This window comes from Neopelma chrysocephalum, unplaced genomic scaffold (genome assembly GCF_003984885.1).
Source record: "Neopelma chrysocephalum unplaced genomic scaffold, ASM398488v2 Primary Assembly neopelma1_22, whole genome shotgun sequence".
Classification (NCBI taxonomy): Eukaryota; Metazoa; Chordata; class Aves; order Passeriformes; family Pipridae; genus Neopelma; species Neopelma chrysocephalum.
Genome location: NW_020897689.1, coordinates 11,100,054 through 11,127,209, shown reverse-complemented (window position 1 = coordinate 11,127,209; position 27,156 = coordinate 11,100,054). Strand labels below are relative to the sequence as shown.

The following is a 27,156-nucleotide window of genomic DNA, read 5'->3' as shown; positions in this document are numbered from 1 at the left end:
GTTTGTCCAGTTCTTACCCCGCGAAACTTTGTTCCTGCTGCTGGCTCGGTTCTCTTCCTGCTGCTGCTTCTTCCTTCTCCTCAGACATCTCTGTGTTTTCCATAGCTGCATATCGGCATCTGCTGCTTTTCTGGTCTTTATCAGTTGGCTCTTTGCCACTGCTCTTCGGACACTACTGTCTCCGCTGCTGCTCCCAGCGTCTCCCAGTGCTCCTACAGGGGAGAAACTCCCCCAGCTTCTCAGCCACAGACACTCAGCTCAGCTCCGAGTCCCTGCAGCTCCCCAACCGGGGGCTGGGGGGGGAGCAGAGGCCCCCAAGGGGCCGGAGCCCCTTCTCCTCGTGGCCTCTACAACAAGGCCACCTCTTCTTCTAACAACAAGTACCACTGCTTCTTTTCCAGGCCAGAGAGATATGTTTATATTTTGCAGGAGCACTGATTGGGTCCAATCCCAAGGGTCACCACCCCCTGGGGGTTACCACTTTTAACTTCAGGGGGAAAAACCTGGCTCAAACCACTACATCCAGTCAGAAAAAGGTTTCATTTAATGTTGTCTGAAGAGGAACCTCCATAATAATCCAGAAAGCAAATTTGCCATTCTCATTAATTTCGAGGGCATGCAGTCATTTTAGACACCTGCTAATGCTGAATGGATAATGCAGGCTTACATAGTGACAACCTGAAGAGACCTTTCCTTGGACAACTTGGATTAGTTGCTAGACAAGCAGCTTATTTTTTTATTGATTTTCTACCGATTCTTCTAGAGGATCCTTGAACAGCGCTCTCTCTCTCTCTCTCTCTCTCTCTCCCATCACTTTACAACTTCATTTAACTTTATAGTCTGTCACTGAGCACCGAGCAGGAGAATTAGTTGCTATGTATTTCTCTGTTTATGATATATTTTCATCAGAGGAAAGTTCATCATCCCCTCACTGAAAATAGATGAGTGCTTTTATTGTCTGATTTAAGGCAGAAAGAAAGATGAATTAGAGCAGTGTGTAATTTTGTACTGTTCCGTTATGGGCTGTAGTGGTGTACCTGTTTTCCCACACTGTGTAAGTGTTCTTTACCTTACATGCTTTTTATACAGTTTCCACGCTAATATGTTTTTTTTTTTCTCTTTACATAAAGAGAATATGGACTATTAGTGGAACTATAACCTGAAAAACTAGTGATTTTAAATGTCCTCAGTTTTAAATGCTAGATGTATCCCTATAAACATGACAGTTTTTTGCAGATTTCTGGACAATTGTTATTTCAAGGGATAGGAGGGAAAGGCAGAGGAGCAGGTTTGATGTTGTTGCACTGCAGTGCTGGGCTCTGCGTGACTGGAGTATTATATTGGGAATGGACTGATAGCCCATGTGCTCTGGTTTTTGATGCTGGACAGAAGCTCAGCTACACACTGAATAAGTTTGCTAGACAGAGATGCAAAAACAAAAAACTATCTTATTAAAAAATAATAAAATAAAAATGATAAATAATTTTAAAAATAAAATAAAATTTAATTAAAATAATTTTAAAAATTAATAAAACATATTTAAATGTTTTATTTGAAAACTTAAACTAAATAAGAAAAATTACTTCAATTTTGCTTCTTTGCATTTCCACCATGCATTAGGCCATTTTTACAATGACCTAATGATACAATGATACAATTGACAATGACCTAATGATACAATTTAATGATACATTAAATTTCAAGATGAATCTCTGTGCTCTCCAGAACTGAGGTTTTTATCCTTAGACAAGTACTTTCCTCTGTAGTGATCTCTATCTAGTTCAACCACTCTTGAAAGCTGCAAGAGTGGTGTGCTCAGCATGCTGAGTGTGCATTCACTCCTGGGGCTTTCTGCAGTCCCTGCTCTCATTATTACACCCTGACAGAAGCCAAGAGAAATGATTTCATTAACAGAGTTGATTGTGACACATCATCCTCCTTGCTAGTCAATTTGATTGTTGAGGTGTCCCACCTAGGGGAGAAGATCATTAGTCTTGAGTTCTGTTAATATAAGTACAACTGTTAAGTTATACAAACATGCTTGTTCCTGGCAAGCAGATGTCTGGAATATAGAGTAAATATTTTTGGAGTATCCATGAATCTTAACTACCAAGCAGTGTAATATTTAGCTTCACTGCATACAAATGAGACTCTTGACTTGCAGTCTAGTCCGTGATAGACTGCTAAAAATAATGGCAAAAACCAAATTAGGGACAGGAATTATATGACCTGGGTGATCCCTAATTTTGGAAGAAATAATTCATTTTTGGCTCTCTAATTTTTGAAATTTGATGCAGAATTGGTTTGTATTTCTACTTGGTTCATATCTAGTTTAAACAAAAAATGATAAATCAGAGAGATTTCTTTCCGTTTTTGGGGTCTTTTGTGTCCTAGCTGGGAAGTTCAGATGGAGTTTAAAGTACTGCAGTTTAGCACTAGCAACTGCTGATATGCTGAATACCATTAACTTCTGATTTTTTTTTAAATTCACAAATGTGTTTCATGTAAGAAAAAAAATGTGACACATAAAATTTAGTATGTGAAGATGATGGCAAGAAAACCAGAATATGTATGCTAGGAAAGGGAGGATAATTTTCATTATAATAAAAAGGCCATCAACTTGGAGTTATTTGCTACACTTTGGAAAATAGATTTCTGTCAAAATGCTTTTTCATCTGCAGTACTTAACCTGTTGGGTTTTATGAGTACCACATTCCATTTGCATTAGGATTCAGCAGTGTGCAGAACACTGGACAAAAACCCCATTTCTCTCTAGCTGTGTGGCTGGATTTTGTCGAAGATGCAGTAATTCAAACAATAAAGATCTTAAGGTATCAAAAACTGAGACGTAAGGGAGAAGAGAGAGAAACTAAGTATTCATGCAGCAAACTTTTGTGCCTCCATGTGTTGCTTTGATGGTTTAAACTGTGCTGCTTTCCCACAAATTGATGGGTTTTTTACATTATTAAGTCAGTACTTGGACATGACCTTTCTGTAACAAGTGTTTAGAATATTATTGTAAACATACCTCAGAGGTAGTTCTGACTGTTGCAGTATAGGGAACTTTTTCAGAATTCAGCACAATTTAGTGCAGTTCTAGCATTTAGTGAAATGTGATTATAATCTTTTAAAAAATGGTTTTCAATAGCCACAGAAATAGTTATGCTTCCTTTTTCTGGATAACAAGTAAGGTTTTGAGTAAGATGGAAACCAGTTGATTTTTATTAGTAGCGAATAGTATGGTTCTGGTGTGAAATGAATGTGACTGAATCCAGCCTTGGGGGCTTGCACATGCTCAACATTCTCAGAAACAATACACTACAGATTTCTGTTTGATTTCTCTGATTCTGCTTCAATTTACGTAAGGAAACCGGAATAAACGTTGCATTCAATGTTTTGAAAATTTGTTCATTCATTACAATGTATGTAAATTTAAAGATGTAGTGCATATCGGTCTTCATTTTTGCAATTGTATACTGATAAAACTTTTAGTGTGTTTTGGTATTAACTGTCTTTATGTCAACACTATCATTTTGTCTCTTGTCTATGTTGCTTTTGTTGATCAAGATGACTCTGCTTCTGACAGCTACCCACAAACCATAGGACTGGTAAGAATAAAACAGGATTTGTATTTTATTGCTTTTTTCAAGTGGGAGAAATATTATGTCTTTCACTGATTTGGAGAAGAGAATTAAATAACAACACAAAAAGCTTACTTACTTCTCTTGCTTGTCCATACAATGAGTAACAGCCTCTTAAAACTTGACATACAAGTTATGTTTGTGTATAGAGATAGCCTGATTCTTTAACTCCCTTCCTTTTATATTCATTGGTATGTATTTTATATTCATACAATGTTCAGTTGCTGCTTGGGGAGATAATTAGTAGAAAAAGACAAGCCAGAAGCAGTTCCTCCAGATTTGGGTGGTTTAAGGGATGGACTTGGCAGTCAAGAATTAAGTCTATTGTCTCAGATGGGACGTTCATTCTCTGACTTGGTGAAAAGAGCAAAATAAAGTGCTATCAAATTGGAATTTTGTACTAACCCAAACTAAAGAATAACAGCGTTCAATTGTGTTTCATGGTAATGTGAAACCGTGCAAAATAGGAGACCGTGCAAGAGCAAAGACATTAACCTTGAGGATAATACTGTAACTAAATGCAGAAATGGAACACTTTTTTGTTTAAAAAATAATCTTCTTAATGCACTTTATAGTTGTAATTTATTGACTGAAATTCTCATTGAGAGCAATGCTTTGCAGTAAAAGATTGATTTTCTCTTGTTCTGTTCCCTCTGATAGTTTCTACTGCTTTGATTTTAGAGTGGTTTTCAACATAAATTACGCCACAGTAGAATTTCTGTAACAAATGGTTGCATCTGTGGAGTGAACTAGGAGTATTGGTCTTAGGGCTTGCTATTACGATAAGAAATTTGTTATTTTAATGCTTTAATGTCAAAGCTTGTATGTGGTGGGATAAGCGAAACATAAGGAATCATTCTTCATTTGATCAATACTTCATATAAACCTAAAGTGCAAAGCTCCCCTCTAGCACTGACTGTTCTGAAACTCAGACGGAGAGAGAGGGATCTATTTCTCCATGGAAGTGTCTGTGTTGCACAAATCACCAAAACAGCTGCCAATGTGTGGACGATTTCAGCAAATGGGATTACTACAGAAAAGTAAAATAAAGACCCTAATGCTTAAAGGGAATATGAGTTATTTAAAAATGTATTGAGTTTTTAGAAACGTAAAGTAAAGAACAGTAGAATATAAAGCTGTAGAGCTGCTCTTTACTTTGTAGAAGTTTGGTAGTTAATGTACATTAATTATAATTTGGCTCCAGAAATATATTGAGGCCTCTGAATTTCCATTTCTTCTGTTTCACTTTTGTAGGTCAGGAATGAATCTAATGAATTCTTGAAGAATTCACTGTTGGAATCGGATAGCGCTTTTATCGGTGAGTTTATACCTCTCCTTAACCGTTTTGTGAGTGTACAAACATGGTATTTAATCCAATGCTGTGTCTCTAAAATGATTATTACTGTTTTAAAAGTTACAGTGGTTATAGGTATGGTGGTTGGTTTAAAGTATTAGAAAATTATGCCTCCAAATTAAAATGCAAGTATTTATGAAATTGTACTGCAATAAATTTGTGTAGATCACCCCTAAAATTAATGATGCTGCCTTATACCACTTTAAATCCTTTTATGAGATAACATCTTTCTCTGCTCTTTGTGCCTTGTCTGGGATGCTAGTCTTGTCTAGGAGCTTCTTTTGACATCTTCCCAGCTTTGAATAAGGAAAAGCTAATATTTGTTCAGCAAATGTATTACAATGGTAGAATATACAATGCTCCTCTGTTGTTCTGCGGCAAATAAAATACTTTATTGGCAATCACAGCTTACAACTGCAAGCTGTCCACAGTGAAATACAAAAGTCTTAGCAATTATTTTCGTGGTTATTCTTTTGATTTACAAGCATGCTCAATTTTAAGTATGATTATATGGGTATAATAGAGATTCTTTCTAAATTAATCACTTTTCTGCTGTTCACATATTATTTTATTTCACTTGAAACATCATACTTGTAAATATTGTCGCTTTTTCATCATCTGAAGTAGATGATTTTTAGTTTTAAGATTTCTGTATAAAGGATTGCCTCATTCTCTTACGTCTCATTATTCAACTTTCATCTGCATGTATGTATAAGTGCTGTTTTATTTCCATTCACTAGAAATAATAAGGCTAGAAAACCCCAATCAACTCAGGCCTCTACGCATTATTTTCCTTTAGCAGGCATTACAGTATCTTGAAATTTCCTTCATTCATGTTACAAGGTTTTTATTCTTTGCTGTAGGGAAGATGCAGTTCAGTTCTGCTTTTTAATGAAAGTAGATGATAAACTGATGATTATTATCTCTGGCTTTGGTTAAAAGCAGAATTTTTCATTTGAAGTGTATTCAAGCTTATTCTGTTAACATGCAAGTCCTGGAGTAGAGGATAGAACCTGGCCTTGGGAGGGGCACAGGACGAGTCTTTCAGCCTTGTTCAGTGCATTTGGTACTCTCTGTAGTCTGCAGTGCCTTCTTTTTTGGGTTAGGAATAGTACAGCCCAAATGGGCAAAGGATGCTTTAGGAGATCCCATCAGTCTAGAATGTGGCCAAATATCCCAAGTCAAATGCTCTGTGATTGCATTTAATAAGTCTTGCAAAGCTGGGTCTTTAACAGGTTGTCTTTCATGAATGGGAATGAGCATTTTTGAATCCTGCTAATTGTTTACCATTAGCAGTATTGTGTGGATAAACATCCACACTATCTCCATTTATCTGCTCTGAATCTGCCCCTGTGTAATGAGATGCTCTTGGTTTTGTTAACCACTTTCACAAGGTTCATGATTTTTATAGTCCTCTCACCCTTTTCCTTTTTTTCCCCCATCCAACTGATACTTGCAGCTCAGTGAGGTGATGGAGTTAACCTATGATATTATATATTCCCCCCTTTCTTTTCCCTTTTATTCCCAGATCATTTATGACTGTGGTGAAAACCATGTTCTATGATACTGAGCTGTAGGCACTAACTAAAACTGTGTTATCCTTTGCATTATTTGGGCTTTATAAATTAAAATTCTGAATGTTAATCTGGTGACTTCCATCCCTGACTACCATTATCTTTGGGCTGCCTTCTCTGTGAATTTTGCTGCTCACATTGTCTGAGGGTCTTTTGTGAAATACCTGGGATATATTTTAACAATGTTTTTCATTTCCTAAGAGGAGCGTAACACTACCCTTTGTTTTCGTTGATTTTTTCTTTTTACATGGGTTTAAAATCCAACTCAATTTTGACATCTATTATGTCAGCATTACAAATGAATTTATCTCTCAGGGCTCAGAAATTTGAGGCAGTTAGGAATAATGAGGTTCATCAGTTTCTTCTTCTCCTTTTTTGCCTCACTGGAAACCCTAGAATTCATTAGTGTTAATGCAGTGATTTGAAAGCATCTCTCTGCAGCAGTATCTGAGTGATAGATGTTTACAGGAACAGGTAGTATCTTACGTGGGTGACACACTAATGGTACAAATAAATTCTACTTTATCTTGTACTTTGTTTCTGTTGTCATAAATTCACATGATTAAACCATTTTTAATACTTTGAGTAATAGCACTATTTTGAATATAGTGAAGTTTAACTGATCTTGTAGCTGGAATTCTGATGTGCGGATTGTTAGCCATATACCATTTCAAAATTACGCTTTGATTTTTTTCATTGAAACATTTGTGGTAGGAGTATGAGTACCTGTGATGAAACTGGGAAGGGAAAAGAGGAGAGGAGAATAAAATTTTTATTTTTAGAGAAAAACCAACTGGTAACACAAAAGAATTTTTTAATATCTCTTTGTTTCTCTGAATTTGTTTCATAAAAATAAAATGTATTTTTCAAACCTATGTATTTCATTTTTCAACCAAAATAATTGTTTAATTGTTACTTGTAGAATTTACACACATCTATCTTCTTAATTCTTTTACTTAATGTGTCATACTAGACTAAGCACCTTTCCAAAAGGTGATTTTGTTGTTACAAAGAGTAGTTGGTTTAATGTATTCTATACTGATTTTGATGAGCAAAGTCCTTCTTTTTCCTGGGAGCATCAGTCCTTGAAGGTGCTAGAGGGTCTGAACTAGGAATCAGAGCCCAATGTTAGCAGCAAGCAGCAGCAAAGCCATAAACCAGCCCCCAAGCAGTGGTTAGTGTTCCTGGAGAAAAAAAAGTACCTATTTGAAATAGTTTGTATTTGAAATAGTTTCCAGAATCAGCAAAAGAAAGGGTAATAGACAAGTGTGAAGCAGAGGGATCACCTTAGGGTTCATTTATATTATAAAAATAGATGAAACTCCCTCCACTGTAATATGACACAGGTAGAATAAAAAAAATTAGTTATTTATTTTTGTATGAACAGATTCTAACAGTTTATTACAAGAAATCGCTGAGATATGACCAAGGCTGTGTGATTAATGCATAGATTATGTGTTATCATATTCTATGTAACATTATCATTCTGTGTAATGTTATTATGTATTCCATGTAACATATTTACATACATAATTTATTACATGATTGTATCTTTTTATGACTGATTTGCCTAGTGTTCTCTAGCAGAGATATTACACTTTTTTGAATACTCATTTTTCTCTAGAGGTCTAGGTATAAACAAGATGTGGTGAAGTGAGGTGGGTGGTAGATTTGCAGGATGCCTTATCCTCTACATAAGAGATATCTTGATATATATCATAGAATCACAGAAGGGTTTGGGTTGGAAGGGACCTTAAAGGTCATCTTGTTCCAACCTCCGTGCCATGGGCAGGGATGCCTTCCACCAGACCAGGTTGCTCAGAGCCCCATCCAACCTGGCCTTCAACACTTCCAAGGATGGGGAGTCCACAACTTCTCTTGGATCACCTGTTCCAGGTGTATTTCTGGCCTTTGCTTGAAGTTCATCCCTTTCTGCCATTGTGGTGCCTTGTTCTTTTGTCTGAATCTGAATTGTCACTGGCTTTGTCCAAGATGTCCTAATGAATATATTCCTTGATTCCTGTGATGAAATCAAATACAGTATATCGGCTCATTTCAAAACATAAGCAGGTTTGAGCACTGTGTGGTATTTTGATTTCTTTGCAAATGATTTCACCTGTTTTCCCAGGTGCTAATGGGGAAACATTTCCTGCCTTAGAAGAAGTTAATTTATTACCACAACTTCCATCTTCTGCAAGGGAGAGGAGACGAATGAAGCAGAAAGCTTTGGAGCGTGCTGTACGTATGATAACTGGGTTGGCTCAAATATGAAGGTGGGTCACAGATCTAATGTCAGACAGTTCCTGCGGTTCCTGTGGTGTTATAGATCCAGAGAAAGTACATGTGTAGCTATTTGCCCTTTCAGAAAGGATGCGGTTTAACTGAAGGAATTGTGCATTTTTGGATTTTCTGCAGGAGGATGTTCCAGCAGCCCAGACACCGCTGCTGCAGCCTGACAGCCTTAGTTTGCACTCAAATTTCAGCCTCGATGTTGATCAGTGGAAAGGCAAGAATGAGGAACGATTGCACAGACTGACTGAGCTCCAGCAGAAATCTGCTTACTTGGGTATGTTCTGTAGTAGAGGTGATGTAGTGAATACTAATTAATTACAATAATTAAAGGAACAAATAATAACAGGCTGCATGTAGTAGAACAGTGAGCAACTGGATCAAACATAGGAATTATTTATAGAGTTGTGTAGCTGCTGCAGGGAGTTCCCCAGCAAACTTCAACACAACTCTTGTAGAGTAAGTTTAGAGGAGGGTAGGAGGAAAAGATGCTCTAATTCCTGTCTGATCAGCCACTTGTACTTGTCCTGTCTATCCCACTGCCATGTGTCACTGCTGGCAGTAGGGTGGGGATATCCAGCTGCATTGCTGAAATATTAGTGGAAAGAAATGAAATGCCTGAGTGATGAATGGTGATGAGGTGCCTGTGTGAGTTTATTGGCACTCCTGGGAATCAGATGTGTGTGGTCTAACCAGAATGAAGATATGCCAGAAAATTGTGTATGGTGAAGTACTTCAGTTTCTAGTTAATGTCATTTTCTAGTGGTTGGTTAATATAAATGAACATTCAGTATTTAAGATTGATATTGATACCTCGTTCACCGGACACACACTGGAATTCATTCTGTGTTTCTTGTCATCATATAATACATCAGACTGGAGTCGTCTTGGAGCTTCTGCATAGGCTGACTGCCTGATCTAGATCGTCTTGGAGCTTCTGCATAGGCTGACTGCCTGATCTAGATCCCCTTTGTATATGAAGTACTAGTCATGGCAACCATTAATGGCCTGTAATTTCTCATGTGGGTTATGACCCAGATTCTTTCATATATCTCCCTTTTTTTAGGAGGTGGTTGCTATGCTGTATAGGCAATTACAGTATCAGTATCCTTTTTACAAATTTAATGAGAGTACAGATGCTGGCAATATTTTTGATTCTGTTGCTATGGGTACTCTCACAAGCACTTCATCCTTTTTTTGTGTGCTTTAAACATCTCACTGTGACTTTTAAGTCACTAAAAAAACCCCATTCATATTAATTTTTTTCTATAATCTAAATAAATGCTTTACTAATTTTACTCCACTCAGTATGTGAACTTCTTTTACTTCTCTGTGCTTACTTTTATTATCTCACCTCTTTTATAATTTCACTTCATACCATATGAACTACACTTTTAATTTTGTTTGCCTTCTGTTTTTCATGGTCTCCAGAGCTTCAGCCTTTAGTATATAATTTTTATATGTGTATGTGTGTGTGTATATTTGTATGTCTGTATGTAACTTGTTCTTTGGAACACATGGGGACCATCACTTATCATATGTGCCTCTTGAAAAGGTAGCTAGAGATGCTCTTGCTCAGCTGTGGTCATTCAGGCTGCACTGCTGCCTGTCTTCCTATTCCCTCCTCATGCTCAGGGACATTACAGAAAAAATGAGTGAAGCCAAGTGGTTTTATTCCTTTTCCGTAACAGTTTGATAGAACCCTTGTGGCATCCTTTTGCTTTCCCAGTAGCTGGGACTGTTATTTCTTCTCTGCCCTCAGAGACACTGCTGGGAGAAAACAAATCTGTCAAATATATAACTAAGGAAATGTAACTGGTTATCTTCCCTTTAAATGACCAGAGATGGCAATTTACAGGCTTAGATAAATTCTAAATGCTGAGCCTGTTGGCTACATAAGGAGGCTCTGTCCACAGGAGTTCACTTTCCCCTCTGGGACTGATATGGGAATCCTAAGCCATACTAGTATTGTTTTCTTAATTGGAAAATTAGAAAAAAGGAGCCAGGCCTCCTCTGCCGTTTTCACCCATCCAAAAAAATCCATTCCCATCAACGTAGACTTGGTGAATCCTTTTGGCTATGGAGTCTCTGCCAGCCAGCAGATACTTTCCCAGCGAGCAAGGTGTGCATGTTCCTAACTGCATAAACAAGAGCAGGCTCAGATACAGAAGAGAGAATTCCCACAGATTTGGGCACATTAGGTATGTGGCTGAGACCCTGCTATATGTAAGAGAAATTGCCTAAATTGCTTGAGACTTATTAGGCATTTCTCTGTGCCTTTAAATAAAGGAATGCCAGAGCTTGCAGTGATCGACAGCAGGATCAGGCAGCAGCGCTGGCTCGTGGTAAGTGCAGGCTGGCAGAAGACAAGCATTGATGTCCACTTGAGGTGCCAAAGGAGTTTGTTCTCATTGAGGGGCAGGATGTTCTGTAGTTAGTGTTTTGCAGAGGATGCCACTAAGTTTCTAAATCAGTATTCCATGCAAAGGAAAGAGCTCTGCTTATCCCCAGCCTGCAGATACAAACTGAATTATCAAGTGGCAGCTCCAAAGAAAATTCTTTTCATGTGTCCCAATTAAGAACAGCTTTTTATGGAGTATACAAAGTGTTGAAATTCATGATGAAGGAAGTTTTGCACTGTAGCTGATCTGTGGTACTTTCTAAAAGCAGTGCCAAGTGACTCTGATACAGTGTGCACTATGATCTTATCTCTGTTAAAACAGTTGTTCCTGCCTCTGACATCTGGAAGATCTAAAGGCTTTGCCTTTAAAGGCAGCAATAGTTTAGCTTGGGGAAATGCAGCCTTCTGGCCTGGATGTCCACAGTTTGTCTCTTCTCCAAACAAATATGTTACCTTATATTTATTGTTTTTAAGTATCATCTCTTGAAGCAGCAAAGAGAAATTTAATTTTCTTTAGGTATTACTTTTTCTGCCATGTACTGTTTTTAACCCCACCGTAACTTACATGTGTGAAAACCATGGGTTCCAATCCACAGGAGAGTTCATCTGACCCAGGATTTGGGAGACAAAGAGATTCGCTCTGCCAGCTTTAAGCACAGAGAGAGAGGGAGGTCTGCTCCCACTTCTAACGTTACAGTCAAGTTTGGTTTTAACCAGACTAGGAAGGCTTGGAGGATGATCAGATCTGTGTCTGTATGATGTGACAGAACTAACGATTTGGTGCCAAATTCTTTTAGAACAGAAAGTAATTGGCATTTTGTTTTGGAATCTGAAATCCCACCTTGGGCATGAAGAGAAAAACAGCCTTTGCTCCCATTGTATGTGGGGTCATGCAGTTTCTGTCCTTCCCTTCACCTATCCACACCTGGCTGCTCCTTCTGCAGGACCTGAGTTCTCATGCCTATGCTTAAACCATCAACTTTCAAGTTTTAATGAAAAGATACAGAGAAATTTTGGTTTAAAATCAGATTTTAAAAAGTCATAATTTTTTTCCAAAATAAAACCCTTTAAATTTGGAAAAATCATCCAAATACTTTAATTAAATGACACGAATTGCTAAAGGGAATTATTTGATCACTACATGCACACTTCTTTTATGTTTTGGTTGAATTAGGATGTTTCTGCAAAACTTTTGTGATTTTTGTTTTTCCTAAGCCAGAGTCTTTAAATATTTTTCTACCCACCTTAAACACACAACAACAAACCAGAACCTCTTCATTTACGTGACTCAGCTTTGAAGGGGAAAATATTGCAATTTTCAGTTGTTCTAGGTGTGTATCTGGGGATTGTGTAATTTTGTGGTTTATATACATAAAATGTTGTGAAGCCAAAAAATGAACAGCACAGAGAAATTGATACATTTATATATAATAAAAATTTGTTGTTTGATAATCCACACTAAGAACTATTTGTTTAAGGTATTAGGTATGTATGCTTGCTAACAGAATTGAAATGAGTAGAGTTCAGACCTCAAATTCAAAGGCAAGGCAGTTCAGATTTTTCTTTGGTGGGGTTTGTTTTGTAGCTGGAAGATCACAACTTATCCAGTTTGAGAGTGACATTGCATTGATGTTATAAGCTGTGCTGGACTGTGATACAGACTCACTTGCATTTACACTGTTAACCAGTGATGAAATAATTCTTCCTGAGTTCTCTCCCGAGTAAGAGACTCTCTATACAAGAGTGTTGGGCCATGCCACTGTAATTTAATGGCCTTATTTTTAAATGCATTTTTTAGGCACATATGCACTGACAGATTTGACTTTTCCTTATAACAGGAGCTTTTGGGAAAGCCAGAACCATCTACTGAGTCCATCCACCTTTGCCTGTATCACCCCCTTGTTGACCTGGTGGTGGGGGTGTGGAGCTGTTGAGGCTCAGTTCCTCAGAACATCAACAAATGTGTGTTAAGTAGAAACAAATGTGATTTACAACCGTTATTTATGCATTCTTTGCAGACAAGCAACCCTGTTGAATGTTGTGGTAAGATGTGATAAGCTTCTGTCCCCTTTATCACATGTGCGTTGCTCTCCTCCTTTCCCAGGTGATGACATTTCCTTAGGAGACGTGGATGACCTTTTGAAGCGCCCTCCATCCCACATGGGCAGACGCCCCAGTTCTGTCGACACGGTCGCGACAGAGCCCTGGCTGCGACCGGGAACTTCCGACACACTCCAGAGACTGATGGCTGAACAGTCAAACCCAGCAAAGCTGCCGCCAGAGAACACGCTCCCGCTCGGTTGGCAGGGCCTCTCCACTGCGCACGGCTGACTCCGGCCTGTGGAAACCAGCTGTGCCTTGCGACCAAGGAGGGACCATCCAGCACTACTGCACTTTCCAGGGTCTCCTGGAGGGAGAGTTCTCTTCTATGTACATAGTGTGGAGTCGTGCGTGTGTGTAATTTAAAATAGCAATAATAAAGACTCAGACACTGCAGTGTAATGGAGATGTAGCATAGGGATGTTTTCTATTCCATGACGTGGGAAGTGGAGGAATAGCTTGTTAGCTTTTGCACTTTTTATACAACTTGGTTTCAGCCTCAGAGCTGGACTTACCACAAATACAGTGTGAGGCGTGTGTGAATTTGGTATGAAATCAAAGTTATTTTTTAGCTTTATAGTCAAACTCCCAAACTGTCTGGAACTAGAGTAACCCAAGAGCAGAGGGGCATTAGGTTTTTACCAAAAGAGTGAGTAACTTGGAGAAGGACCCTTGCTTTTCATACATTGTCCATGGAAGGGCAGCGAACATTTCAATGAAAAAAAATTACTATTAGCAATGTGTTGTATGTTCCCTAACTTATGTGCTGAAAAGACAGAAATTGTTGCAAATATTTATGTTTCTGATTGAATGAAGAGTTAAAATAAAGTATTTTGTTACTAAAATTATTTTTGTTACAAAAAAATGTGAAAACAGACTTCAATTTTCTTGATTTAGCATTTGATTCAGCTTACATTTACTTATGAACAAACTGGAATGTTAAGGCTGTCTTCAAAGAAACAGGAAAACACATGGAAAATTTGTTGAGTAAAAGCACAGAGCTTTAAAAAGGACGTAGAGATGAAAGTAAGATTTTAGGAGTTCAGTGAACTGAAACACTAAGGTGAAATAAGGATAAGGCTGCGACTTTCTACTTGGTTAGGAAATTCCCACCCAGATGCCACAGCTTAACCAGTGAGGGGGGTTGAGGTGGGAGAACCACTGATGAAAACAGCGAATTTGTAAAAGTATCCCTCTTTTTACTACACTGCCACTTAAAAGCTTTTGTAAACCTGCTTGAAGGCCACAGCAGTTCCATGATGACAGCAGGCAGCTCTTGCTGAGAGAGATGTCCTTCAACCTTGTGTTGTGTTTAGCTTCTTCATGGGTTTTTTAGCATGTGCTTTCCCAGAGAGGATTTATCAGATCTGGCTAATTCTTACCCTGAATCTCTGGCTCAGCAGTGAGAAGGCTCATGATGTTCAGTAGTGTGGGTGTGACAGAAATGGCCAGTCACGCAGGGGCTTTACTGTAATCCAAGACCTGGGCTGGAGCATAGGACAGGCCGCACAGCTGCTGCATTCTCAACTTTACAGAGGCAGGAAGCACAAAGGAATTTTAAGCAGCTGAGGTAAAAATGTTATATAATACACTTACTTACCCCCCACCCCAGCACCTCTCATGCTGAAGCCCATCATTTTATACTTCTCTTGGGCACCTGCCAGCCTCGCCATTGTTTTTGATGCCTGATGACTCTTTTCAGTTGCTTCACAATTTGAACTTTGTGATACATTAACTGTACTAACTCCAGGTTACATACAGAACTTACCTTCTTCCTCATCTAGGTGCCTATGTAGTTTATTTATTCCTTATTCCCTTAGCTTTAATTGAAGTTTTATCCTCAACAGAAGCATCATGTCACTGCAGGAAGTTTTGTAAATGCCACAGACCACCACGAGCCAGCATTCCTTGCCTCCAGTTCAAGCCAGGACACAGCCCAGCCCCTCTAAGTTGTTTCCTTCAGGCTGCTGTGGCCTGAAACCAGTGAACTTACTTAAACCTCACTGCTCAACAGCCTTCAGCACCATGAATTACACTCTTTCTCACACCTATCCCTCCCTTGGGCACCCAGGCTGCTACTCAGGATACTGTGGGTCCTTCAGCTTTCTCTGCATCTCCAAAGCTCAGGTGTTAAAGGCCCTTCGGCCTTCCTAAATTTTTTAAACTTTTTATCATGACAGCCTTACCTGCAAAATAAATGTACCTGCACAGTGTTTTAACATTTAAACACTGCACAACAAACTGAAAAAGTAAAATATAGCCCAAGAGGAAAGGCTGTACAATTACAATTATTTAAAATAACCTCAAATCTCCCCCTTCTGACATTGGTAAATGCAATTTGGTGAATCACAGGTCATGGCAGTTAATTCCTATCTCTGCCTTTTCCAGAGCTTTTTCATTGAACTGTTTACGTTTTTGGAACCTGCAGTGAAGGGGAACTGGAGATTCATTCCTCTGCAAGAGAGGGGATGCTCTCTCACACACCTCCTCAGTCTTCAGACTGCTCTCCTGTGCTACTCATGAGTTCTGCAGGAACACACTGGAGAACAATCCAATTCCACTTTTACTCATCAAATCAGAGATGCTGACAAAGCTGAGCTGGCTGATGTGTTCCAAGTCAGCAGGCAGCAGAACTCCCCGCCTTTGCCTCCCAACCACCCTTTCTCCCTTGTCAGTTTGGTGTTTATATTTTAATCCCCAGAAAGCAATGTCCAGTATTTGAGTTTCTATCTGTGCAGCACTAGAGGATTCATTTGACTAGTTCATGCACAAACACTTTATTCTCCTCCTCCCTGCCCTTTTTTTTTTTTTTAATTCACCATTCTTTTTCCCCACTGTATTTGTCTCTAACAGTGAGAAGACACATCACAGTCAACCAAAGGGCACCCATCTTTCTGCCCCCAGGAGGCAGGGGTTTGCCCTTTTGAAACAGAAGCATGAGAGGCAAAGCAAACTAAAACAAGTAGCTGTGGCTTAGACCGGTTTTGATTGCACTGATGAAAGAGTTCAAAAACTTTATTGACCTATAACCTGATTAGAATATGCCAGATGAGAACCAAATATTGTACAGAAAGTTGTACAGAATTTTTTTACATAGAAAACTTTACATATCTGTACCATATACATTTTGTCCATCTGAAAAAAATTTCTACATCCATTGTAATACAGAATGCTTGACAATCTCATCTGTTAACCATCAGAGCACAATTCACAGTATGAATACATTTCCAATAAATTTAACCATCCCCAAACCATGCCAGATTTGTTACTTGAATATATTCAACATTAAATTCTGTACATAAGAGTGAAATCTACATCAAACAAAAAACATCTGACAGCAGACACAACCTAGACTTGTTTGCAGTGATTCAAGTTCCAGTCCTTGAAGGATCATCATTTCAATGGCTCGTTTTAATATTTAAAAGCCCTAAAACAAGTATATTACAGGTAGTTATGTCAGTCGTGATATTTCTACCGCTGTTCTTGACAAAAGTCGGCAACACTAACTTCTGGGCTACAATGAAACAAAGCAAAACAAAACAACAAAAAAAGAGGAAGAAAAATCACAACCCAAAAAAAAATAAACCCAAACTTCTAGTGCATTTGGTAAACGAGTAAGAGTTATGGGCTTTCAGCAAATCAATATTACAGAAATAAAACAATTCGGGAAGAACTGTATAGTGTTAAAGAGTTTATATTACAGACCTGCATCTCTGTACATTTTCACAGAAGGATGATTACCAATGTCTCAGACAGCCTGAGTGTGCAAAAATCTTAGAATAAGAATATCAGACATAGTTGCTAAATATCTTTTACCATGAACAATAATCTCCATTTTCTTTTCACTATAAACATTTTATCCTTCAAAATACAGCTCTCCTGAGTTGTACTTCTCGCAGAAGCTCAAACCTTTACATATATATGTTTCTTTGGGTACATTTTACTTTCACACCCGCCATAAACATCTGTTGCTATACTGCTGTCTAGGACAGTAAAGGATACTGCAGCCCATGCTGACAAGGGGACTGTGCTAAAAACTGGCTTTGTGCTCAGCACGAGCCAGGGAAGAGAAACCGATAAGAGATAATCCGTCAGGAAATAAAGGGACTGGAGTGTTGCAAGCCTTAATTACAGTTGTAAGCGTCTGTACCGCTAACCCTTGGATACATGTTGCCATACAAAGAAATCATTTTTATGGATATCCAGACAGAATGGCTCAGCTACCTGGTCCTTGTATTTAGCTGAGGAATATAAACTTTTAAAAAGAGTGTCACTGTCTGCTACTGCTTGCTTATTCCAGACTCTTGTTCTGGTGGTTGGGATATTTGGAAAACCACACCAATCCGCAGGAAAAACCTCCGTAAAACAGCTCGAAGCTCAGGAATAAGGTCAAACTGCATGATTTCACACAACAGAGGATAGTAGAACGATGCATGGGCTTTGAACTGCAGAGAAAACAAACAGAAGAAATTACTCTATTATACATCAATACACCTCAGAAGGCACATTGCAAGATATGAATTTTAAATACTTCTCCAAATCACGGTGAGAAACCCACAAAGTGACAAGCAGAAACATCTTTATAACCGAAGTCAGCAGTGCTAGAATAAGGCTATGACAGCTGTGACGTACTCTGACACATGCTCACTAGCTACATACAGCTCCTTACTAATGCTTATTCTCCAAAAGGAAATATTTTTCTATTACCAGTTTTTTACTGTAGTTGGTCCCTTTCACTTAAGTATTTCAGCCAGGTTTTGTTAGAAACAGAGAGATCTAAATATGGATTTATTTACTGCAGAATTGCTTTGGAGAAGGTCAAGATGATGTACATGTAGCACTGGAGGCAGAAACAAGAGTTAATTCTTTGAATCACTAATCCTATTCTTCAGCAGGAGAGGGGTAAAAGCAACTTAACACACAGTTCTAAAGGATTCCAGCATCTTTCAACTTCTCTCAGACACATTTTATTTTATCACTCACTGCACCTTCACGCTGAATTATTACTGTCAGTATCTGTCAAATGCAGTTTGAATGTACATTCCCTCAACAAAGGAGTGTCTACAGAGCAGCAGGAGCTTTTAAAGTCAAGTCTGTAACTGTGTGTGAAGAACTGGCCTAGAACTACATCTTACCTGTAAATGTTATCTGAAACACCATTCCAAACAGTTACTTACCCTTTCATCACTTATCTTCAGGACTTTAGTCAAAAATAAGAGTAAAAGATTAGTCCAGGCTTCCCGATGACTTTCTGATGTAAGAGTCAAGAAATAACTCAGAGCCTCACTGCAGACACTAGAGAGAACACAAACAAAAACTAGTAACTCATATTTCATTCAAAGCTCTACTGCAGAGAAGGAGCTCTGGCTTTGCAACTCATGACAGTAGAACCCTGGTGTAGAACAGCATTTTTTTATGAAAGCTACTCTAAGCCTGATTAGTTACAGAAGGCAGTGATTTTGTTCAACTTAAACCCAAAGTCCTAGTACTTCAGCAAAAAATAAGCTGATAAAACGTTATTATGCTGTTTGTGCATGCATTTGAAGTGCATCAAGTGTTCTCTGAGAGGTATTAAAATCCACATGACAAATGCTATGCAGACTTTAAGAACATATCTCATGCTGATGTAACCAGGTAGTTTTCAGCTCTGCTTCCTGGTCTGTGAACCTTAAAGTCTTTGCCTCAAGTATTACTGTCATAGTTTTAAGCCCTCTCTTATTCCAACACTTGCTTGAAAAACTCTGTAAACAAAAACCATTCAGGTGAATCTTAGTATTCAAAGTAATGAATAAGCAAAAAGCCAAAAGCCTCTCTATGTGCAATACAAAGCTGCTCAATCCCAGCGTCTATTTCTGCAGATGAGAACAGTGTCGATTCCCTAAAATACCTGAGGTTACTGAAAGAAAAAAACCCAGCGTTTAGGTGACAGTTGCCTTTCTTTTTAAAGAGGAGCTGTAACAAGCCCCCACCTACCCACATGATACAAAAAAAGGTGACAAACCCTTTGTTCTCTCCAGCAAAACGTGTAATGAGAACAAAAAGCAGAGACAGCATCAGTAGCTGGAGGCACAGCCCCCTCCACAGCACATAAAAACTCCTAGTGTTAGCTGTGACCACCACTGCACACATTAGCTCCAGGAAATTTACCTCAAACAGAGAAGATGTATCCTTTTAAATAAAAAAACTCCTTTAACATCAGAAACAACATCAACAGGTTCAGCTACATGGACCTTACTTTAGTAGTCTATGCTGGACTTCCTCCCACGCACTGGTACGGCTTTCGTCCATGTACATACGGAACAGAATGCGCAACCCACAGGCCAGGCTGCTTGTCTCCTGCTTCAGGAGATTAGGCTTTGATTTGCCTTTGAAACCTAGAGAAATTCCAAGCATCCATTTAGATTTTTGGTTCAATTGAAATTCTCCCTAACAGTCCCCTACTTCTAAGCATTTTCTGCACGTAGACAGTTAGAAGAACGACCCTGGGTAATTAATTTCTCATGACATTAAGTACAATGGAGCACTGCTACAAACGAACCTATTTATATACGCCACAAATGTGTTTGGCATCCATTTGTACATAAGCTTCCAATTAGTTGGGAAACCTGTGTTTGTGCCTGCAGCTTGCAAGCATGCAACTCACACTGGCAGCTGTAACTCAGTGAAACCTTAAATTTTAGGAAACCAGGAAGATATTTGCACCTGCACAGATGAGGTCTCCTTTCCTTAAGAATCCCAGGGTCATAAAGCTAAAGCCTGATACTCAATTTTTACATTCAGCATCTAAGTAGTTTTGACCTTCAAAGCACAGTGGCACCCTGTCACTAAGTATTTCCCCAAGATGACTGACTCACCTGCTTTCCAGAGAGCAGTTCTCTGTTCATTGTTTGAATTAAATGCTTTAGCAAATCTGTGAGATTCCAACAGACAATCCAGAAGTTTGAAAAGCTGCTGTGATGTTAGAAAACGATACATCCCTTGATCTTGTGTATCCACGTGGACATCAAAGTCTACAGCATCTCTCTATTAAAAAAAAAGGAAAAAACCCCAAGGATTTCAAGTAAAAATTCATAACTGTGTTCAGCAAACTCCTGTGATAACTCAATCCTACTCTGCTGCCCTGGCACAGCAAAAGCAATTTAATGCAAGTTATAGAAGATCTCAAGTGCATCTAAGAACTGTAAATTAGCAGACATTATAGGAATTTATGAAACTTTATCCACCAGAGGAAAAGCTGTTAAGGAGAGAGAAACCTATTTGTTCTACTTACTTGTGCTGCTGCTAGATTCTCTGCATCCTCTTTTTTGCTAGTTGCTGGGAAGAACACAATGTTGTCGATCGTCTGAATGAGTTCCAGCTGTACAACGCACTTGATCAAAAGAGCAGCAAATAATTTCTGTTCTGGAAATTCTTTAAAGGAAAGAAAAAGAAAACTACTTGTTAACTAGGGAACTGCAATACTTTTTTCTTTTTTTGAGCTATTTTGAGGGTAAGTTGAAGAACAGTTTAACTTCAAGTATATTCATAAACCAAACCTGGAATCCACCAGTCTCGAACTACTAAAACCAGGACTTATGATCATGTTAACAATTAGCACATCTTAAAAAACTATTTCCTGAAGTCATCTGTGATATACTGGACAAATATTCAATGTTATCTAAAAATCACCAAAATGAGTGACTTGGATCTTAGTATCAGTGCAATAGCAAGAACCTGAGGCTGTCACAGGCAGGAGGCTTAGGACAGTACTGGTATCATTGTTTGCTTGCACTTGTGGGAAGTACTAATAGCACCACAGTCATGAGCATTTAAGCACTAACACATAACTTTGCACATGTTAACTTAAGGGTTTCATATATTCTCTTCAAATCACAGACAGGATTTTACAGCTACACTCTACAGCTGTATTTTCAACTACAGCTTCTGTTGCATTTTGCACTGAAAGATCTTTGCTCCTAAGACAAAAAAAATTATTACTCATTTACATAGCATTGTAAGGAGAACACTATTTTTAATACTTTGCTTTCAGTAAAAAGCCTGCAAGTTAGCAGCTGAACTCTTGATTTTTAAAACACAGGTCAAAAGTGTGGACGCACAGGAATCCAACAGAGTTCTGAAACACTACATGATGACAAAAATGCAAACAATGATTTTCTTCTCATCATGTTTCTACAGATATCAAACATCTGCTAAATACTACTCTTAAGAGAGATAAAATGCCAAGTCACTACAAAGCACGCACTTGGTGTTGGCCTGGTTTTACTTGTTTCTTCACCTACTATGGCCCCTGTGCTGGGTTGATACGGGCGTCCATCTGAAGGTCTAGGCTGAATGGAATCATGAATATCTACTGACTTCTGTGAGATTGTATCCTGAAAACAAAGCCAAAAAAAAGAAATTAATTTACAAAAAACTTCGGCAAGCAATTGTCAATAGTGCTGTGCTCTTCACAGCTTAAGATAATTGCTGTTTTAACACTGCACTTTTATTCACTTTAGTCTTATTTGATATTATCATTCATGAAAGACACATGAAAAAGATGACCTAATAAGAAAGATTTGAAAATTTAACAAGCAACAAATATTTAATTACACAGAAAAGTTAATGTATTTTGCATTTGTATTCCACTCAACCATTTAGTGTGTCAGCCAACAGTTTGGCTTTTACCAGGTGAAGTGTAGGAGGTTTGCTGCAAGGTTACCCTGTTCTACAGTGAAAAAACCCCTCAAGACCTTCTGTGAGAAACTGTTTTCCTTTATAACAGGTGAAAATGTGAACGCACAGCTCTTAAATGACAAGTCCAAGCAATATGAAGTATCACGAGACTTTGATCTTTACTTGCCTTTACTCCCTTGAGTGTTCTGAACCATAAGCTCCTAACACGTCTGTGGATGATACAGGAATTTACCACAGTGAAATGACGGAGGAGAATACATTTGTATCACAAAAATACTCTAATTTAAAATTCTTTTGCCAGAGAGCTGCTTCAGCAGACTTCTGCAACGTGTTCTAATTCTCCCTGTTACTGTGTTACCTTGTGAAATTGTTGAAGTTCTGTTTTATTTTTTAATAAATATCTTCCTTCTTGCCAAGTTGAATGTAAAATATTAAAATTAATACCTATTGTTTTCATTTCAGAAAGCATTCATTGAAAGAGGGAAATGTAATTAATAGCAAAATATGCTATCATGAACTGCAAAGCACATATCTATACACACACATACATGGTGACCAGTGACAGGATTCAAGGGAATGGCCTGAAGTTGTGTCAGAGGAGGTTTAGGTTGAATATTAAAAAAAGGTTCTTCAACAGAGGGTGGTTGGGTGCTGGAAAAGGCTCCTCAGCGGAGTGGTCACAGCACCAAGCCCGACAGAGTTGAAGAAGCATTTGGATGATACTCTCAGGCATGTGGTGTGACTCTTGGGGATGGTCCTATGCAGGGCCAGGAGTTGGACTTGATGATCATTGTTGGTCCCTTCTAACTGTGAGATATATATATATATATATTAATGTCCCACTCAATAACCCAGCATTTCTATTGGCACTTGTTCCATAAGTGCCACTGAAGACTACACATTAATACCCTTGATTGTGGTGTTAGCAAGACTTAAATCTACACATACAGTTCTTATAAAGAATGTATCGACTTCTCATACCAGTATAAACCAAGGATTTCATCACTAATAAGTATAAATATATTTTAATAAGTATCATGTCTATACATAGCAAAACACTCCATCGTATTTGAAATACCTAAAGAAAAATGAGATGAAAATATCTAAAGCCTGCAAAAAATCTATCCTACCAAAAAGATCCAAAATATTTCTCTTTTTATACTATTTATTCTATAAGTTCTGTTAATTTTGAAGTTGCAAAGTGTTTTTTACACTGAAGACGAAAAAAATATCTTTGAAAACATTCATGTTACAACTATTTCAAAGAGAAAAGATCCTTCAATTTACTCAAGACTAAGACATTTAATGTATCTGCCATATACACATGCTACTATTGACATAAATGGATCAAAAACGTAGCCAATGTTTAGATCAAATGTTTTACACATCAAACCACTATAAACGAGTCATACATAATATAGCATGAATGCACAATACCTATATAATGAGAACTGGCCATCGCAAACATTTACACTCTGTTTCAATTAAATTATGGTAATACTCCATAAAGAAAAATGGAGGGAGTAAATCTGTCTTGGTAGAGCTCATTTGGGACCATTATCCTTGAACAACTGTTATCAAATGCTTCATTAATCTATGAAGAACTTTATGCACCAATCTTGTGGGAATTTCAAAAGACAAACTAATTCTCGTCAGTAATAAACTAGCTACAGGGCTGTTAACCTGTAGGTAAATCCAAATTATACCTCAGTTTATTCAATCAGTACTAAGCAATCTCATGGTTATACAGATTTTCTATTTTAAACACTGATGTTTAAGTTCTTATTACCAGAGAAAATTTGAAGGAAAAAAAAAAAGAAGTCAATCTGTCATTCTATCGCCCTTTACCATTTTCTCATCTTGTCAATGTATCAAAAAGAAAGAAAAAAAACATGATCCAAAACAGGAAACTCAAAGCCTAAATACAGTATTAGAGAAACCTGTGAGACACAGAACATTACCTGAAACAAACACAAGTAACTACCTAAAGCCAACTTCTGGAAGCCATGTCTACTGCAAACAAATATGCACTTCTTTATCAATTAATTCCTTGTTATTTTAAAGCACTAAATAGAACTCTAGCTGGAAAAAAAGTTTTCAAGTAAATCATAATTGAAAAATGTATATTTTTCACTTATTCTTCATCACAACAGAACTATACCCAGCTCTTGCAATCTTAAAATATTTATTTCAGCAGCTTACCAGTTTTTCTTTTGCATCAGAGGGAGAGCCAGAGCCAAACTCCCCTCCAACGGGTCGCCAAGTCAGCAGCCTTTAAAACACAAAATCAATACCAAATTTACTAAGTTTGAAATACAAATCAGAACCAACACTCTAAAAAGTCCACTTCAACATGGTGGGGGTTTTGTTTCTATTAATTTAATTAATGGAAGCTAAACATTAAAAGAGTAAGATATAGATATTTCCATAAATTAACAAACTAATTTCAGTTCTAAGTACACACTTTTTTCTTTCACACATATTGAAAAATATAAGTATTGTGGTTTTTCAACTTCATTGTTTCTGCCAGGTACTTTGGACAGACAACTGGATTATGTAGAGGTGAAGTAATTTTTCTCAGAAATACTGGATTTGGTTTAAGGCAGTGTTCTAGTGCCATTAGTGGGCTCTGTTCTCCCACACTGCCTTAAGCTTTACCTAGAATAAGGAATTAATCTACCCCAGAACAAATCTGCATGAATATTTGGAAATGTTTTGCATCCTCTGTGTGGGGTATGTTCCAGCACTGTGTTTCTATTTTCACTTAGGATTCATTGCTGTTACATAGTATCAAGTCACTGACAATACTGACCATTCCCTGCTGATTTCCTATAGACATTGCTGTCTTGAAAATCTTCACCTTAAGCACTAAAAAATTTCTACATTGATTGTAACTTATTGAGGCTGTCTGTGCTTGCCAAGAATTGAGGGAAACTGGATTAAATAACTTAAGTGGTCCCATTATCTCTTTTTCTATCAAATCTATCACTACAAAGTAAAATTAAAGTTATTTGTCATCGTTAAGATCTCAAACTATTTAGTTTCAGTCTGTGTGAGGCAACACATGATGGACATTTGCATCTGCACATCCTAAAGGAGAGCCTTTACTCACTGTGTTAAAGTTCCTAAATTAACGTATCAATGATCTCCAGACAACTTAAGATCAGATAACTAGAAAGACAAACTGGAGATAAGGAAATATAAAATCTTGAGGCATGTAAACAACAAATAAAGCAGAACAGAGAACTGAACTGATTCTTGAAAGCTACAAGGACACAAATTGAGGTCTTGGAATAATGAGCCATTGTGAGCCAGTAGAGGCCAGACCATCATAATTTGTGCAAGGAATCAATTCTAACTCTTGAATTTCTTGAGGACAAGAGGGCGTTCAGGATGACTGTCTCAGCACCAGCAAGCCAAGACTTGCTCGCATGAAGCTTCAGAAAATTTTCATCAACAAAATTTAGAAACAGAACTTAAACAAAAAGAAAAATAAAAGAAACTATTAAAATAAGCTAACAAACTATGGGCTGGATGAGCAAACAGTGAGGTGGATCAAAAACTGGCTGAACAGCCTAGGAGCTAAGAGGATGGTGACAAGGGGCATAAAATTTAGTTGGAGTCCAGTGGCACATCCCAGGGAGTGATACCAGGCCCAGTTCCATTCAACATCTTAATGAATGGTCTGGGTGATGGGGCAGAGCGGACTTTCAGCAAGTTTGCTGAAGAAACAAAAGTAGGAGGAGTGGCTGATATACCAGAGGGTCATGATGCAACCTGAACAGGCTGGAGAAATGGGTTGATGGGAACCTTGTGCAGTTCAACAGGGGTGAAGTCCAAAGTTCTTCATTTGGGGAGGAACAACCCCATGCATCGGGACATGCTGGGAGCTGCCCAACTGGAAAGCAGCTTAACAGAGAAAGCCCTGGGGATCCCAGTGGACATCAGATTGGACATGAGTCAGCAGTGTGCCCTTGCTGCAAAGAAAGAAAATGGTATCCTGGGCTTCATGAGAAGAGGGAGTGGATCCTGCCCCTCTGCTCAGCACTGCATCCAGTCCTGAGCTCCCAGTATAAGAGACATGGACCTACTGGGGAGGGTCCAGAAAAAAGCCACAAAGGTGGTGAAGGGACTGGAGCATGTCTCCTGTGAGGAAAGGCTGAGAGAGCTGGGACTGTCCAGGCTGGAGAAGAGAAGGCTTAGGGCATCTCATCAACATATATAAATATCTAAAAGGACAGAGCAAAGAGGACAGAGTCAGGCTTTTTCCAGTGATTTGCAGTGCCAAGACCAGAGGCAATGGTACAAACTGAAACACAGAAGGTTCCGTATGAACATCAGGGAACACTTTTTCCACTGTGACTGTGACCAAGCACTGGCACAGGTTGCCAAAAACGGCTGCGGAGTTTCCCTTCTTGGAGATACACAAAAGCCAGAATACGATCCCGGGAAAACTGCTCTGGGTGGCCATGCCTTAGCACAGGGGTTGGATCAGACAGCCTCCAGAGCCCCTTTCAACTTTAGCCATTCTGTGTCATTCTGTATTAGTACCTTCAGCTATCAACACCTCAATGATTCTGTAGAAGCTTGGCAGCAGTACAGTTTGTGGTTTTCTAGTGAGTGATCCTTGCTGGAATTGGTAGCTGAGTAAATATTCCAGTACCACATTTTCAAAACAAGGAAATAATATGTTCATCTCTCTTTGCAAGAAAGTAGCTTGCCAAGAACCAGCAGAGGCTGATACTGATACTGCAACTAAGAACTCCTGCAGCCAATGTTGCAGGTCTTAAATTGAATAAGTTAGTTACACAATACTTGGGAGATGTTTTATATGAATGCTAATAAAGAACATATGTAACCCTATCTGATAACAGTAATAAGAACCTCTGCCAGAAGATACTTTACACTCTAGAGATTCATAGCATCTGACTATTTCAAGACAATTGCAATTAAAGCACTTGCCCAGAAAGTTTTCATGTGCGACTTGTCCTCTTCAATTCAACATTAACTATTGTGTTACTTCCGCAAATGGCTAAACAAAGGTAAAAGCATCATTTGCCTTCTTCTCTAAGTACTGAGGCAGCCTTCACAAGAAGCTGGGTATTAAAACTGCATTGTCAA

General features: G+C 38.3%; 2 protein-coding genes across 13 annotated transcripts in view; one reads left to right on the top strand and one right to left on the bottom strand.

Moving 5' to 3' along the window:
- Window positions 1–14,204, top strand: part of CSPP1 (centrosome and spindle pole associated protein 1) — a 64,481-nt gene extending 50,277 nt beyond the window's left edge. For 7 of the 11 annotated variants that reach the window (XM_027700110.1, XM_027699941.1, XM_027699612.1 and 4 more), the window contains 5 exons: window positions 3,568–3,608; window positions 4,896–4,959; window positions 8,698–8,807; window positions 8,985–9,135; window positions 13,364–13,590. In XM_027700110.1, the coding sequence (XP_027555911.1) occupies window positions 3,568–3,608; window positions 4,896–4,959; window positions 8,698–8,807; window positions 8,985–9,135; window positions 13,364–13,590 (593 nt within the window). Of the gene's footprint in view, window positions 1–3,567; window positions 3,609–4,895; window positions 4,960–8,697; window positions 8,808–8,984; window positions 9,136–13,363 lie in introns of all 11 variants that reach the window. The other 4 variants (XM_027700207.1, XM_027700021.1, XM_027699782.1 and 1 more) reach the window with 1 other exon arrangement.
- Window positions 14,205–16,341: 2,137 nt separating this feature from the next.
- Window positions 16,342–27,156, bottom strand: part of ARFGEF1 (ADP ribosylation factor guanine nucleotide exchange factor 1) — a 90,340-nt gene continuing 79,525 nt past the window's right edge. The window contains exons 33-39 of one of the 2 annotated variants that reach the window (XM_027699137.1): window positions 24,238–24,307; window positions 21,602–21,731; window positions 20,630–20,769; window positions 20,214–20,382; window positions 19,595–19,733; window positions 18,537–18,654; window positions 16,342–17,804 (exon numbers count right to left, since the gene is read on the bottom strand). In XM_027699137.1, the coding sequence (XP_027554938.1) occupies window positions 17,640–17,804; window positions 18,537–18,654; window positions 19,595–19,733; window positions 20,214–20,382; window positions 20,630–20,769; window positions 21,602–21,731; window positions 24,238–24,307 (931 nt within the window). In that variant the 3' untranslated portion in view covers window positions 16,342–17,639. The remainder of the gene's footprint in view (window positions 17,805–18,536; window positions 18,655–19,594; window positions 19,734–20,213; window positions 20,383–20,629; window positions 20,770–21,601; window positions 21,732–24,237; window positions 24,308–27,156) is intronic. The other variant, XM_027699228.1, reaches the window with a different exon arrangement.